We start from the raw sequence: 16,949 nt of genomic DNA on the forward strand, positions 1-16,949 counted from the left end.
TTAGGGAAGAGCTTGGAGTAGCACCTTCAACATTGCTTAGTTGCCCATTCACTGTTTGTAATTTGAGGTAGGCATACAGAGTTAAGGAGGTTGGTTGCGTCTTAACTGACTTAGTGTAAGTTGCTGTAGAGTAGGTCATATACTGATATTAAAGAGTGAAAAAGTTCCTGGAAAATGGAAATTTTGACTTTCTCTTCTGTGACTTGGGCCAATAAACAAAGTAAATGAAACTGGTTAGGAAAAAGAAAAGTCATCATTTGTCACCAGGTAGTTGTAATATGAACTATTGATTGGAGAAAGTATAGAAGGGTTGAGACCATGCAGAGCAGCTAAATTAGACAGACTCATTAAAATCTTTTGAGCACTGGCAAAACTCTATGCAAATGATACAAGCTGTGGCATTTTATTATCTGCTAATTGTATTAGCCTTGTTCCTGACTCTTCATAGGCCTTGTGTATTTTACAGCAGACATGATTTAATAAAACAGAAACATATTATTATAACATGTTGTAATAAAACAGAAAAAGTCAGATGACTGCATGGGAAGCCTCTTTCTTTGAAAATAAGCCAGGCTAGTTTTGTAAGCTATGATTGAACAGTGTGTTTGAAGCATGATTGTACTGGGTCAGCATAACATTAATAAGATAAAATTAAAGGGACTGTTATCAGGGACTCAAATTCAAATTTCTCAAATATCAGTCTCATCCAAATACATTTTTCTGCAAGCTTTTGAGTCTGCCATGACTAAATTTCACTAGATGTGATTTAACTGACTTATTATGATAATTTTCTCTTGAAAGGTATTTGACATAGCTAATAGAGCTGTCATGGGGAAAAAAAAACCCTGCTAAGTTAGTTAATCTCTGGATAAATAATGTTTCAGCTTAATATGTGAATTGCATACAATGAAAGTAAACTATGAAAAATGTAATTTTAATTTTGGACGTTTGCAAATGAGTAGCTATTCTTACAAGGAAAACTATATTTGTGACTTCCATAAATGCTCTACCTGTAAGCTAACCATATTCTGCTGTAGCCTTCAGTTTAGCTTTGTCTGCTTATGAAAGTATGTGTTTTTCCCTAAGCCACTTGTCACACTTATTTAAATGCTAAGATTTAAAAGGATGTATCTGCCAACCATTCCACTGTATTACTTATCTAAGATGATGTTTCAGCATATTCCTAATTTTATGCTTGCTCCTGGCAAAAGGGATGTACAAGCAGCTATTGTAAATGGGTCTTTGGGGTTAAAGACTACTCCCTTCGTGTGCCTCCCAGAAGTTCCCTTAGCAGGCTCATGTTACTCCCGATAGTTTGATGGCAGATGTCAAAATCCTAGCTCTTCATAAAGTGTACTTCTTGCAACAAAAGTAGTGCAAAGAAAATGCAGAAATTCAACCAGACAGATTAAGAAGTCCCTTATAAAAGGGACTTAAGAGCAGCATCTTCCTGCTAGTTCTGGAGTTGAAACACTAGGGTTTTTTTTTAGATTGTGTTCCTTTGCAGTCCCAGTGTAAGCCTCTAGCTATCAGATAGACGGATGCTTACACTCCAAGTTATTCCGAGATGACTGCTTCAAAAGAACGGAGGCACCTGTCCTGGTGACACAAGCTGCAAAATTTTCCTATTGTCATCTTTTGCCTATCAACAGCTCTGCAGGCTTGTGGCACTAACAAAATGACAGGAAAACAGTCTCAAGTAAATTTTTTCCCCAGTAGTTAGACCCTCATCTCTCTCATTGCTCTTAGAAATACGTGGACTGTTTTTGGTGTATGTGTAGATAGCTGAGGGTAAAGGTAGAAAAATCCAACTTATGTTGGAAACTGAACCTTTTTGTGAAGGAAAGCCAATGAAAGAGTTTGTATTATAAAAAGTTAAACATACACACAACAGATTCTGGGTTTGTTAGCATAAATTTCCATTTTATATTTAGACTAGACTCCTTTCTAGCATTTCTTCAGAGGAAAAAAAAACCATTTTGGCAGGTTTATAGTGCACTAAAATATACACAAAGAAACAGGTTCACAATGTAAGATCTTCAGTAGTAACTCCAGTTTTGTTGGTATATTTTTCTTTACCAAATGCTCTATAGGGTATACAAAAACAGCAGAACAAGTAAGAGCCTTTAAGTACCAGTTCAGGAAGAAAACAGTCTTGTCTGGAGTACATTTCATCTGCTTTGACATCATCATTTAAACAGTCTGCATTAGGAATCAAAAAGCCAGAGTAATACAGAATCAAGTACTTGGGACAATTGAAACAATCTTTTTTCTTATGTAATAATAATAAACACTTATTAAAAAACCCTCACATTTCTCATAATTAACATAGTATTTAATATTTGGACTGGTGTCAAAAGTAGTTTAAAACAGAGGTTCTTCATTGAGCAATCTTCGCTGGGCCTTTATGCCACTGAAAAAAATCTGTGGAGGGGCATAAAATTCATTACCAGCAGATATCCCTGTGGATAAACCTCTTTAAAACAGCCGTTTTTCTTACAACACTAAGACACCATCCTAATAGCTTGCTGTTAAGAATACAATTTACTACCAAAACAAGTGCATCAGGAAGCTAGCTGGTGCCATCATAGCGTACAAACGTATGCTAGTTTCCAATTGTCTGCAAACATGATCAAAGTACATGGTGTGGTTTCAAGTAGATTCAAGTTGATGGCAAAGTTAGTCAACTAATTGGCATACCCATTTCTTCATTTAGCGTGCTTGTTTCTGCAAGTTACAAGAAGTAAAATAATTATTTTCTTGTTGCAAAATAATCAGTACTGCTGCACATTCATTCAGATTATTTTACATTTAATTATTGTTACATATATCAAGGCTTTTATTTCAAGAACATACAAGATCTTAATTTTTATCATTTTAGTTTATGTTTTTATAAGTTACATCATGGCTATGCACTTAAGCCATATCTACACTACAAACTTTGGCCAACAGTCAGGGAAAATAGGCATGATCCAGATCAGTACTGCACTGCATACAAAAGCTGCTGTAAATGCAATCATACTGGAGAAAAACTTCAATCCCCTCTTTTCCACTAAAAAAAAAAAAAAAAAACAACACTTCAGTTTTGCTGGTGTAAGTTACATCCACTTCAGGAATACTCTGCCAGTATCATGTGCTAGTATAGCTATACTGGCAGTGCTCCTGGGGTGCCTGTAGCTTCAATCCAACTTCCATTTCCTTTTTTTTTTTTTTCCTGTTTTAAATTGTTGTGGCTGCACAGCTCCTACATCTTCAATGCAGTGTACCACATTTTCACAATAGGAAATAAGTACTCAAAATGATCATTTAAAAAAGTTTATTACATCAATGAATCAGCAAATACTATTTATTTCAAACAAAGCCACAGATTTTTTTTCTCTTTGATCTAAATTCAGCTGTATTCAGTAGCACTAAAAATGGGACTATAAAATGTAGAATGGAGATGTAATAAAAAAAGTTGAAATGCAATCTGAGGATTATTCAAATATAATGTATTTTTTAGCTCTTATAGCTAAAATGCAGCCAATTAGTGTAGACTTATACTTTATATTTCCATATCAGCATGTTTAAATGTTATATAATGCAAATATTTTATACCCTAATGAAAAAATCTCATATTGCTTAGTATCTTGAATCGTAAATTGTAGATTAAAATTTTATTTAAGCTTCCCTTTATAGACAAGGTGATGTTAATTTGATTCATGGAAATGGTAATCAAAAACACTAGATGGGATGAGTTATGGAGATGCTAAGACTTTGTGTACTAGCATTTCAACCCACCAGATGATTTTTTCAGTTTTGCAATGAATACATTCCATCCAGCCCCAAAATAACAAAATTTTAGAATTCCTCATTAAGTTTGCTCTAAAGGGAAAATTCCACTTGAGCATCATGTAGTTGTGAGATGTATTGCAATGCTTAGGAAAAGTTTTAAAAGTTTGAACAATTTAGGAATTTTAGGAACTGTAAAAATTCTCCAGTGATGGTCTTGGAGAATTTAAAATCCATGAGCTGACTTCAAGAGAGCACACTGATAGGTGGAAATCTTAAATCAATCCAGAACAAGAATAACACAGTAAATTTCCTTGGCTTTTGATTTCTTCATTAGCTTAAAATCCAAGGAGTTGTGGGTTTTGTTCACTTGGTAGAAAAAAAGTTACTTTAAAACTCTGATTTACCAGAAAAATAAAAGCCCAGAGATTTGCAGACATAATAAAATTTATTTAAATTCCATGCATTACGGTAGCTACAAGTGTAGTCATATGAAACTGAAGGACAATAACTTCTTCTGTCCATACAATGTAGCTGTAAGTGAAATGAATGGGAGTTCCACAGTTACAAAGAAACAAACAAAACCCCAAAACAACCCCAAAAAGGTAAATCTGTTTCAGTTTTGAGTTCTGTGAATTCAGATACAGTCACTAGACTGTAAACTTTTGGGGGAGGAGATGGGCTCACCACAATTGTACAACTGAAAATGTTTAGTTTAAGACATTCTGAAGAAGCTCGGAAGATTCCTTTTAATAATTACTAGTAATACTCTGGAAAATGAAAAATCAGTTAGCCTTCATCCTAATTGTTAGAATCAGGATAGCAATTGTACTTTCAAAGTGCAGCTAACTAGGGTTTCGTTATGCAGCTCCTTCAAGTTGTACTGAGTAAGCTTTATTTTGAACCAGTTTTGCTTTTAATTTCTCCAGAACACATCACTGGTCCTCACAAGCTTACATTGCTTTGATATGCAAAAATTTACAGACTGTGCTTGATTCTGACCCTCCCATATTTCAGTATGTGCAAACTCTTAGGGATTTAAATAGTCTTTCTCCCTCTCAGTTCAGACTGATCTTTAAAACAGCAAGGATTATCCAGCCCTCTAAATTAAAGACAGGGTGAACTGAGTAACTTATATAACTGGCACTTTTTAATTGGCCCAGTTCTCCCACAAAAATGTAGCTCTTATAAATACTAATAGGCACGATTGCCACAAATTCTCTTATTTTTGCAAGTTTCACTGATTTACTCGTTGTTAGCATTTTCTGCAGTTAAGAATTCAATAACGCTGTATTTTATAAAGACACAATATGTAGTTCTAGCCTTCAAAACTGACTTACTGTGTCTAGTAAACATGTTAAGTCAACCTAAATTTGCTGTAGTTATTAACAAATGTAAAGCTAATGAAGGTGCCACATTTGCATGAATGTTTTTAATTTTAAGAATGCATTCAAAGGGAAGGGGCAAAACTAATTCCTGTAATACAAACTTGGTTGAGTGCCTAATTGCCTCATTTAAAACTGTGTGTGTGGGGAGGCTGAGGAGTTTAGAAAAGTCCGAGTAACCAAATATCTAGGTTACTGGAAAGTTAAAAAGCTAATGCAACTGTGTTACATCCAGATAAAAAACATTATTCAAAAGTAATTCAAATACCGAAAAAGATTTCAAATTGAATAGTTTATTAACATGGTAGTTGTCTTTGTAACATGTGCACACACACTCGCACACTCTGAATGATCTGCCTGGAAAAAAGATGTCTTAATATATGCTGGGGGAAATTAAACATTAAAAATCCTTTAAATTTTCATAATTATAGGCAATTATGTCCACATCACTTACAAAGCTATTGCCGAATCTTTCCAAGGAAGCAGAATTTGGGAGAAAAAAAAAATTCTTTTGGGGGAAATTCAACAGTGGCATAGCAGAGCTCTCAATATGAGAAAGCTGACATAATGTGGACCTTTGCTGTGAAATTTGTCTTTGCAAAATATGGGGAGAAGTTTATCAATGGGCAGAAAATAAGAAGGCGGTGTGAAGTAGGCTTTTGCAGAGTCGATTTTCCTCACAGTATTGTGCGGGGGTCATTGAGAAAAATGCTTAGTCCTTCTCTGGAACCAGTTTCAGAACTTTTCCAATTGCAATGGTCTTGCCTAAACCAAGGAGACAAATACTAGAGTTAGATATATTGTTGAAAAGAATGTATATACCTCTAAAGAGTGTGAAAGCTTCCCCCCAGAATACGGGCTCTCCAGAATATTAGAATTTATACAATACAGCAATTTATTCTCTGTATTGCCAAAGCATCAGTGCATTTTTAAAAGTACAATAAAATATTAAAAATAACACTAATACTTTTTTTTTTTTTTAAGCAACAGAAGCTACTTTATCCTATATAGACATACCATTTAATCATTGGTATATAAGGGAATTACAACTCCTGTTTCTGCAGTTTTTAAATGTAACTTATTTTAAACATGTCCCAAAAATCCTTAAGAGTTTTTACCAGGGTAAGCACGAGTTAAAGCCCAACATACAACACCCCCCTAATTTCACTGACATAAATTTTTCCAGTTCAGCCTTTTGTTTCACAGTGCATACTTCTGTACATTATTCCTCTAAAACACATTCTTTGTTACTAGCAAAAAATTACAATGTACAATGACAGCATTTTGCTTAGATTTCCTTATGCAGTTATTTATATAACAGTTTCCCACTAGATACCAGCATTTTTAATACCTCATTTCCATGCAAGATTTTCTATTTCAAATAAATGTATTTTTGCAGCAGATAAATTAATAATTATTGACCAAGCACTCTTACCCTCATCTCTTAAGGTAAAGCGCCCCATCTGAGGGAAATCTTTGAATGTCTCAAGGCAGATGGTTCCTGCTGTCCTTAAACGGGCAATGCATACTTGATCTTGTTTTACGAAACGGGGCCGTGTCTTACTTTTTTCTCCTGTTTTTTTGTCTACCAAGCAGATTAAGGCCTGCATAAGAAAATAATGAATATCTGTGAGTGCTAAAATATATATATATTTTTTCTTCCTTTCTAAAAGAAACTGATGAGTGGTCTAAGAAAAAAAACATTTAAAAGTACAAAAAAGAACTTCAAGATTTACTGCCTAAGAGAATTGATCGTTATTTCTTACTGCCATTTTGGTTGTGTGCCAAAGATTCCAACCAAGGCTGGATTTGTTAGTTGCTCTACATATGTACCGAAAGACCTCCTGCCCCCAGGAAGTGTATTGTCTATATTCAGATTATTCATATCCCCAGTTAAGAGATGCTTACTGTTATCTCAACTTCTTCAATACAGGTGTGGATGTGCAGCACAGCATTATAACCTGGGCAGATAATGGATTTGTGCTCAATTATCACTATCTGCAAAACAATCAAAAATAAATATAAGCGTATTTCTTCCTCATTTCATTATTACAGATCAGAGAATAACCAAACACAGTTCTATATTAAAATGTATAGTTGAACAATATACCCACATTTAACCAATTTTGGTGAAAAAAATAAAATTCAGAAGTGACTTAACTGTTTATAATATTAAGTATTAAATGGAAGAATTGGCCAGAAAAGACCTTGCTTTCAAGATTATAAGTGTCTAAAACTTAATGCAGAGGTTACATTCGGGACAAGTGATTGATATTTTTAGAACTCAGATTTCTGACACCAGAGTCGCAAGTATGTATATTATGGTCAATTTAGAGATATGATAGTGAGTCAAAAATCTGAACTAAAGCTTAAAACTACTGAAATTTAGATTTGTTGAACACAGGTAAAATATTTTAGTACTCTTTACCCACTTATATAGCAATTAAATGTTAGTTATTCTACCTGGGCATCAAATGTACGTCCAGAATGACACAGGTTGTTGGGATCACAGAGTATAAATCCTGGAAGGATCTCTTCCTCTTCAATTCCCTTCAGTCGGATCTTTAGATTTTCACCTGGGGCTACTGAATCAGTTTCTACATCATCAGAAAGGATTCCAAGAACTTCCACGTTGTGCTTAAAGAAAACAAAAGTGCAGTTTTCTAACATGAATATTTTAGTCTCTAACAAAATCACTTTAATGGAACATGATTTCAATACATAAATCCATTATAGTTTGAATCCATTATACTCAGTTCTACAAGCTTCACAACATGTAAAGCATTTGAACGATGTAACAGAACTTCCCATTTTTCCGGTTACTAAAATATAACATAGCATATTTATTCAACAGATTTGAATTCATATAATTCTATAACATATGTTCAATGGAGAGCAAATTTAAAACTTATCCACTATGTCTGAAAGTGAAGTCACTTTAAAATTTATAAAGAGATGAGAGAATACATGCATATTATCCACTAAGGAGAATGCAAACCACATTGTTACACAGGCTCACTACATTCAAAATATTACAGTCTGAATATTAATGCCATCTAGGAAATCCTAGAAATTCCAAGTTCTACAGGTTTTCCTGGAGAAGATGATAAAAAATACCAGATATATATCTAATGACTGCTCCCCACACAAACAGTGGAAAGGAATTTTCTTGATGTTCCTATATACTCTCTTCTGGTTTTGTATCCTTACTCACTACTAGATATCACCAGGAAATAAAAATTGGAATAGCAGAGAAGTTAAAGAGGGGTAATTTCAGAAAGAGGGTTATTGTTCTGACTTCCTGAAGTTTTAGTTCCCTCCTTATTAACTGCCAAAGCAATTAATTAAAAAATGTGTGTAATCAAAAGTGCTGAAGAATTACTAAATAGAAATTCTACAATATAACAGTTTGGTTAAGGTTATTCTCCCAGTCAACCCAAAAATAACATGGGCATCAGATGCATATCAAACAGTTTTATAGAAAGCTACAGTTTAAGTTACCTTAAAAACTGAAAAGTATAATCTCAGACCCTCTACATTCAGCTTTAAGGTGCAGCAACTCTCGAGAAAGGTGACATGGAAGTCAATCTAATCAATTATCTTATTTAAGAAATAACAGTTTTCAGTAAGCAATAAAGTAATCGCACATGAGTATTGAGACATTTTCTAGCAAACTATTTCAGTGTACAGAAGTGGAAAGAGTGTCTCAGCTTAAATCGAGATAAAATAAATAGGTAAGAATGATCAAATTTTCCAAATTATTTTTTGTAAGAAACTAATGGAAACAGATACCACCATTTGTTGAGAACACTATTCTTAGCTGCTGCCTCTCTCTTACACTATGTTACATTTTCACATCCTTCAGGACAGCATAATGATTCTGAATAGTGACAGTAGTAATCTTTCATCATGGAACAGCTGCCTACCTGCACAAACAAACTATTCATTAACTAGAGCAAGCTTTACGGCTTTCGGTCTTTCATTGTAACACATTGTACTGTCTGTATCCTTTTAATTTTTCCTATTTCCTTTTTTTTTTGGGGGGGGGGGGGAGTTTTGATATTTGAATACTAACCCACAGCAGCACAAAAAGGTTTTAGGGCCAACTGTACAAATCCAAAGCAAAACATAGTTCAAACAAACTGTCATGACTGATAGCCCAGCAATTGAGTTTAGTAAGGAGATGCAACTCGAATTCTGAATGCTAAGGAAGTAACCCATACATACAGAGCTAGATGGATATCTCTGTATGTGCGTGTATGCATGTGTATATATATATATACACACACACGTATGTATGTATATACACACACCCAGAAACATCACCCATGTAAAACATGAAAGTACAGTTCTGCTTGACTGAGCTATTGAAATTTTTTGATTTAGAGTAATTTCTTTAAGAATCAAGCTGTTTTCTAGTATAGTCATACTTTTAAAATATGTAAACGTTACCATACCTTGTTTGGCATCATCACAAGCTGTTGTCCTTTGCAAATAGAGCCCGATTCCAGCTTTCCAAGGACCACAGTGCCCATATCCTTCACAAAAATAATTTATTACATAAAAGTTAAAAACATTTTTCTAAAGAGTCTGCTCTATTTACTATTTAATTCTAAATATGGTCATTTAACTCTATGAAGTTATTTAGCACTGCTACACTTAATGTTTTGGAAGCTGTTCTCATGACAGATTACAGATATTAAGAGTCTCATATAATGCCAAAGTGGTTTACTTCCTCCCCCATTCCACAGTTCAAAAACGTAAATGACACCTGCCCACCGTATCAAAGGAAAAAAAAAGATATCCTCTAAAAACGTAATGAAATATAGTCCATTTACTGCTTTTTGAAAACAGTTCATTTATCCTTTGAATCCTATTATTTTGATTTGTACCTTATACTTATCCACAATTGGCAGCCTGATTGGTCCATCAACTGAACGGTTGAAGTTTGGCAAATTATCCAGGTATGGAATAAATGGTAATCCACTAAAACAGCAAAAGGCATTCATTTCAGTTATGTGAGCACCCTTCTAGTTACTAAGAATGGATAAATACAGTTAAATCTAACTTAATACCCCATCATTAGCATCCATGTTCCCTTAGCTAACATGGTAGTACCCAGAAAGCATATGTAGCTTTTATGCCCATGACATAGGCATAATTCACACAAAATCACTATCCCTTTTAAAAGTCTTGCTAGATATGCTTAATGTGTTTTGAAAGTGCCAAACCATAAGGTAGTTCCAAACATGATTTTCATTAATGTTTTAACTCCCATGAACCGTATTGGAAAATACGAGTGGAGACATGGCTTGTAGCTCATTATAATATGGCTTCGAGCAAACACTTCACATCAAACAATTATTCTTCCTCCCAACACAGCCAATGCAGCATCACTGGAAAATTCAAGTGCTGGCATTCAATCTCACAAGCCAAAAATTCATGAATACTGCTAATACTTTTATGGAGTCTGATAACTTTCATCTTCTGCAGTTACTAAATGCTTTTATTTGGCTGATTACAGAGTTCTGTCTTCCTGTTGTCCTGGTCATATTTAATCAAGTACCTTAGTCAATAATTCTTGAACACAGCTACAATACACCAAGCTGTACTTCTTCCTAGCTTCACTATAGCGCTGACTTTTATTGAAATATAACTATTATCCAAGTTGTTGAATTTAAGATACATACATATACCAAGGACAGAATTCTGACTGTTCTTTAAGGTTTGCTCCAGTCAATCCTGAGCAGGGCATGAAATGAATATCTTTTTTGGGATTGAAGCCAACTTTCTTCAAAAATGGCACCAGTTTTTCTTTACATTCCTCATATCTATAAAAATAACAAATGGATCAAGATAGGTTTAAATTATTCCAGTATGACATAACACTGTGTTTAAATAATAATAAAAAAAATTATTTAATAAGTCTGGTGGCCTATTTGAGTCTTCTCCCCAGTCTTTCGGCACAACTTAATATTGTCGATTCCCCTCATTCCTCTGCTCTGTAAAGCATCATCATTTTTTCCCCATGTACGCCAATTACTAGGCTGGATAAGAAACAGCATGTGCTATAGCTGCTTTTAGGCTAGAGATACAGGCCAAGATAGCAGGACAAACCAAGCAGACAACTACTTAGGTCTCGCTTCCACTTTAGTGATGGCTTGGTCTCTTTCAGTCTTCTGGACAATTTCATAAAACTTAACTATATTTTTATTAGACTTTTCCCCCTCAGCCAGTTGCAACTGAATTTGACAACATTCAAAATTTTGGGGAAGGTTAGGGCTGGACCAAGACAGCATAATTGGGCATGCCTTACTCTCTTAGGAAACCAGGCTGATGTTTTAAGGTTGCACAATCTCTCATAGCTTTCCTCAAAATCTTTCATGATTCTTGACAACGCAGCAAGTTCTCTGTGAGGGAGAAGTCACCATGGATTTGGCAGAGGACCATATATCTTGATAATCAAGATGACTATGCATTCATACCACATCTGCAGTTTGGGGCTACAATCTGATTTAAGAATGGCACAAACCTATTGAGGTAGATTCTCTCCAGAACAGTGTCTAACAAATGAAGACCAATATCTCTCTGTCCACTGAGGCCTAAGTGCTGACCTATTTCCTTTTTTATCGCATCTCTGCTCCCTGCCCCAGGCTGAGGCACATGAACATTCTGCAGCTACAGGTCACTTTGGGGATAATTAAAGACAGAATATATGCATACTATGACAATATTCATACACTGTACATATACAGAATATTCTCCACTTAAACAGAAATCTCTTATAATTACTGTAGAAAGAAAAACTATATCCCTTCACTACACAAATATTTCCAGGGAAGGACTGAGGTGTGCTTTTTAGCATCCAGCTTACAGGGAGGAGAAGAAAGATGTGAGAGAAGCTAAACAAGACATCAAGACATGAGTTCTGACACCTGGCAAAGTTAAAACCCTTAAGCAACATTTGAGTGTGAAGACAGAAAAAGAAAAGCTCCATTCTTATTATTCTAGTTATCTGTACTTCAAAATATATTTTTATTTTTCTAGTTATTTTTACCAGGCCTGTATCAGCACAAGACTCTTACCCCCCCCACCCAAACGCAATCAAGAATCACTTAATATATTATTTGCTTATTCATTTCAGCTTATCATGAGAGAACAACTGTAAATAATACAGGGTAGACACATATAAGGTGAGCAAGATAATGCTATTCTCACCAAACCTAAGCTAGGAGCTTAGCAGGAACATGGCCAAGTGATCAAGAATTTGGCAAACAAAACTGCTGACAACAGAGTCACTTCCTTTCAGTTTCAGTACATTTAAAGTTTCCAAGTCAACAATTAAGCTACGTTAGAATGTATGGATTTGTTAGATATGGCTGCACGCAGCCAAGCAGAGAAACACTATGTCCTTTGGCAGTCAGTGTTTTAAAGCAAGGCAGAACTAAAAGCTTAGTCAAGATGCATTGTCCTAGAAACTATACTTCTGTTTCTCCTGCAATTTTGATAACCTCTGTCCTTAGCTCACTATTCTTTCATCAGAAATAAGACTTTGGCATACAGTTACTTTGGCTTAGTCTTACTTTAGTTCAATATCACTTGATGAAGTTTTTTTTAATATTAAACTCACCGTTCATTACTCCAGTTTACGGTTGGATCATCCATTTTATTAATAAGAACTATTAAATGTTTTACACCTGCTGTTTTTGCTAACATGGCATGTTCTCTTGTTTGTCCACCTTTTTCAAATCCAGTTTCAAACTCTCCTTTTCTTGCAGAAATAACCTAATTAAAAACACACATATAAAAAAAGTTCTATGATTCTCTCAATACAAGAACAGATAATGAACAGTACAGCCTTATTCAATAACTAACTTTGGGTAGTCAAGATTGGTACAAAGTTTGGAAAATACACTGGCATAACCTCAATACTACCCATCAGTTTCTGCATTGACATATATAAAAATCACATGACAACTGTGAGCAATTTTATCAAGCTGTTAACAGTAACTCCAAAACCACTCTGCTTGCCAGACTTTGTAAGATTTGAAAAAAAGAGGCAAGGGAGGGAGAGGGGGAGAGGGAAAGAGAGAGAGAGAAAATCTGATTTGTTCTTACCAGCACGGCAAGATCAGCCTGAGAAGCCCCACCAATCATATTTGGAACAAAGCTCTTATGTCCAGGAGCATCTAGAATAGTGAAGTGTTTCTTCTCAGTTTCAAAATAGGCACGGCCCACTTCTACTGTTTTACCTTTGTCTCGTTCTTCTTGGTTTGTGTCTAAGGCCCATGAGAGGTACCTACAAAAAAAATCCAACAACCCAAATATTCTGGTTCTGTATTAATTTTTACTAAATTTAAGTCTGAAGATTTAGTTCTCATAAAAATATCTCTTTCCTGCTCAGCAGTTTTAACTACATCAGCATTACTGAACTTAAGCATTTCCAAGACCGATACTGACTTCTTAAAGTTATGCTTTATTGCCCCGTGATAGCTATTCTTCACCTGTAGCTAAAAGGGTGTGATTCCAAACACCCATTTTCAATTACTAAATTCTCCTTAAAAAAAGTTAGCTATGAAATTGAGACTACCTGTAAAGCAACAAAGATAGTGTGAGCAGTTTTTTTATTTTTTGGCCTACTTTCGAGTATCCATTGTCCCTAAGCACTATTTGGAAAATATAATCTTGTTCAGTCTTTCATATATGTTCTCTCCTACACCTTTAAATACAATTGACAGAGCACGGTCAAATAAATTCACTTTTGTTTCAAATTTGTTTCACACCCACAACACCCTGACCTTCCAAATCCATAGACCAGGTCACTTGACACAACTGAATGTTTGTTGTGATTCTCAATAGTTCAGATACACTAATATTTTAAATGACAGCACTAGTTTGGTGCCCAAATTCTATGTCAGCAAGAGAAGTAGAATCAGATTAAGTAGAAGAATAACATTATTCTTAAGTTGACAAAGGAGTATTTTGGAAACTGCTTGTATCTCTTTGTATAATATTATTTCCCTTACAAAAAGGAAACCAATATTTACTATATGTAAAAGGACACCTCACAATCTTTGTAGGAGTACTAAGAGAAAAAAATGCATCCGAGCTGGTTTTCCAGATACGAAAAAAAAAGGCTCAAAATGATGCCCCATACTCATACTCATAATTGGGGGTGGTGGGAGGAAAGTTTTTTGATATATATATATATTTTTTTGCTCATCAGTATTACATTTGTAACTCTACATTAGATTAAGTTTTAAAACACATTATTGATTTTTTTTTCCACAATGAAAAATAGGTCTTTACCTATACTGGTGTTATACAGGAATTTCAAGAGTTCAGAATAAAAATAGAGTACAAAAATAAATTTGTGGGGCTACAAGCAATTAGTAGTTTTTTTTCCAGCCTGCAACAAATTGCTAGAGAAACACGAACAAGTGTTCTTCATTTCTTTAGTTTTACTCTATGCAAGAACAATACTGACAACAGCTGGGTTTCAGTGTTTTTGCTTATTACTTAAAAAAAAATCTCTCTAACATAGCGTACTGTCAGGGGACAGAAGTATCCCAAAGATAAGAGCAGAAGATTGGCAGAATACATTAATTATATGAATTAAGACAACTTAAATAAATTATTTTAAGAAAAGATAACAATTCTTCAGGCAGAGATATAACCACAGGCCTTTTTACCATCCCTTGTTTTCCCGTGATCAAAATAAGCAAGTTTCAAAATACTATTCTCTTGCTACAGAAATTACTCTGATTATATACTTTCATAAAATCCCCATTACAGAATCTCACACGCATCAATTAGGCTTTATATAAAGAAGAAACAGACTACATAAGGATTACTTCAGCTGTCTCCGGGGATGAATAGATAAGCCATTTACTATTTGTGTAGTAACTAAGCCCTGGACTATGGGTCCTCAGCATACTCTAGCAGGTGCCATAACTGATTCCCTGACAAAAAAACCCTGTCTTTAAATCTTTGATTAAAAAAAGAAGCATCAGGTGAAAATAAAACAGACCACCAGCAGAAACATCACAAAACAACAACATAGGTTGTCAACACAGAGAGCATGCCAGCCATCGGATGGCTGCCAATTTTTAAGGATTAATTTTTAACAAGACATGTTAGAAATTAGTCTGTTTTTTCTAAGGGAATGAGGTTAACAATATCACATCAATTGTTGTCCCCTCCTAATAATGTTTTATCCTGTTGGCCGTTGACAACCACATTAGGTTTAAGGTCAGATAGATGAACTGGATGGAAAGTTTCTTTTGCACGCAGTTTTTTTGGGGGGGAAGGATGCATTCCTGACTGAAATTTCAACTCTAAGGTATATGATTTTTTTGAGTAGAACTACTCGAATTTCAAGACTCTCAACATATGAAACAGGCTAACAAAATCTTTGATAACAAAGATATACATCATAGTTTGTTGCATATTGTGATATTTTAAAGAACAAAAATAGCGTTCAGGAAGTTACTTCCTGCAACTCACTCCCTGGAAGGAGGGAGGGGGGCGGATTCTAAGCTAGCCAGGATTTTTGAGGAAGGCCACTAAATATTTATTACCATGATCAATTCCCAACAGGGGAATGATGCTTGTCCATGTATGTCACACCTTCTATCCCTCTCTCCCTCTCCACATAATCCAAATAGTTCAGGTCAATGCCTCCCTCTCAAACACTCCGTTGCTGCTCTACCCCTAACGCAGTCTTGGCTGCTGCTTTTCCAGGCCCCACTCCACTCCCTGTTTCCCCCAAACCCACCAAAAATAAAAAGCTTCCAAAAGGGAAAGCAGCTTCTCAGAAGCTTTTGAGGGAGAAAGACGACAGATTGGCATATAAAAGATATCCAAAACAACAACAAAACCCAAACCCCAAACCTGCCCACTCCTGAGCAGCATCTCCTTCCCTGGAGGTAGTTTAAGAACTCTGCACATAATCTCATTTCTCATTTTGGAAGTTCTTCAGCCAAACCTATTCAGTCACTCTCTCCCTATGTCTCCTGAACTGACAGCTCTGATCTCTGTCCTTACCTGTAACCTCTCCACTGTTAACAGGTAAAAGACATACAGATGCAGCAATCTCAAGAGCTGCCTGAGAAAAGTGTCTGCTTGTATTTCCTTTACTAGACAACTAGTTTTTCCAAAGCACTGGAATGTAAAGCATTGCTCTCAAGGGGAGGAAGGAGGAGGGAAGGGGGGGGGGGGGGAAAAAGCAGCAAAACCTGTTCCAAAGTGAATTGCACTGTTTTATACAGCTCTAGTTAAAGAAATTCTGGAAGAAAACAAAATAATCTGCCCTTTTGCCCCATGCAAACCAAATCTAGCAAGAAGCAAGTACTACAGGGACAAAGATGAATAAATAAATAAATTCCCAGTTTCCATCACAGTGTTAACAGAAAGCCATGTTATCATCTTCAATAAATTTCATACCATGTTTCTCTGTTTTTTTCTTTAGCTTCTCTTTCATATTTTTCAAGTGTTCTTTTATCAACCATTCCTGTCAAATACCTAAGAGGGGGAAAAAAAAAAAGTAATTTTACATTAACTATTTGGAGCTACTTCTCTGTTTAATAGTTACACAATCACTATAGATTATTTTGAAAAACAGTCTGATATGAGCAGCAGTAGAATTTTCCACACCACTATTTGATATGGAGAACTACACCACCACCACTTTAGTAGAAGTGTGAGAAAAGTGTCTTTCAAACCTGATTATAAAGTGCTTGACAGAGACAAGTTTTGAAAAAGAACTACATTTGTTATGCATGTTTTGGAGAC

The 16,949-nt window shown here is 35.2% G+C and overlaps 1 protein-coding gene across 1 annotated transcript in view; it reads right to left on the reverse strand.

Annotated features, from left to right (window-relative positions):
• Positions 1-2,031: 2,031 nt before the first annotated feature.
• GSPT1 (G1 to S phase transition 1) overlaps positions 2,032-16,949 on the reverse strand; it is a 30,449-nt gene continuing 15,531 nt past the window's right edge. The window contains exons 8-17 of the mRNA XM_026076655.1: positions 16,602-16,679; positions 13,275-13,455; positions 12,787-12,941; positions 10,847-10,987; positions 10,049-10,142; positions 9,614-9,694; positions 7,620-7,793; positions 7,065-7,154; positions 6,592-6,760; positions 2,032-5,921 (exon numbers count right to left, since the gene is read on the reverse strand). Coding sequence (XP_025932440.1) covers positions 5,869-5,921; positions 6,592-6,760; positions 7,065-7,154; positions 7,620-7,793; positions 9,614-9,694; positions 10,049-10,142; positions 10,847-10,987; positions 12,787-12,941; positions 13,275-13,455; positions 16,602-16,679 — 1,216 coding nt within the window. The 3' untranslated portion in view covers positions 2,032-5,868. The remainder of the gene's footprint in view (positions 5,922-6,591; positions 6,761-7,064; positions 7,155-7,619; positions 7,794-9,613; positions 9,695-10,048; positions 10,143-10,846; positions 10,988-12,786; positions 12,942-13,274; positions 13,456-16,601; positions 16,680-16,949) is intronic.

Source organism: Apteryx rowi, unplaced genomic scaffold (assembly GCF_003343035.1).
Source record: "Apteryx rowi isolate R43461 unplaced genomic scaffold, aptRow1 scaffold_436, whole genome shotgun sequence".
NCBI classification, from domain to species: domain Eukaryota; kingdom Metazoa; phylum Chordata; class Aves; order Apterygiformes; family Apterygidae; genus Apteryx; species Apteryx rowi.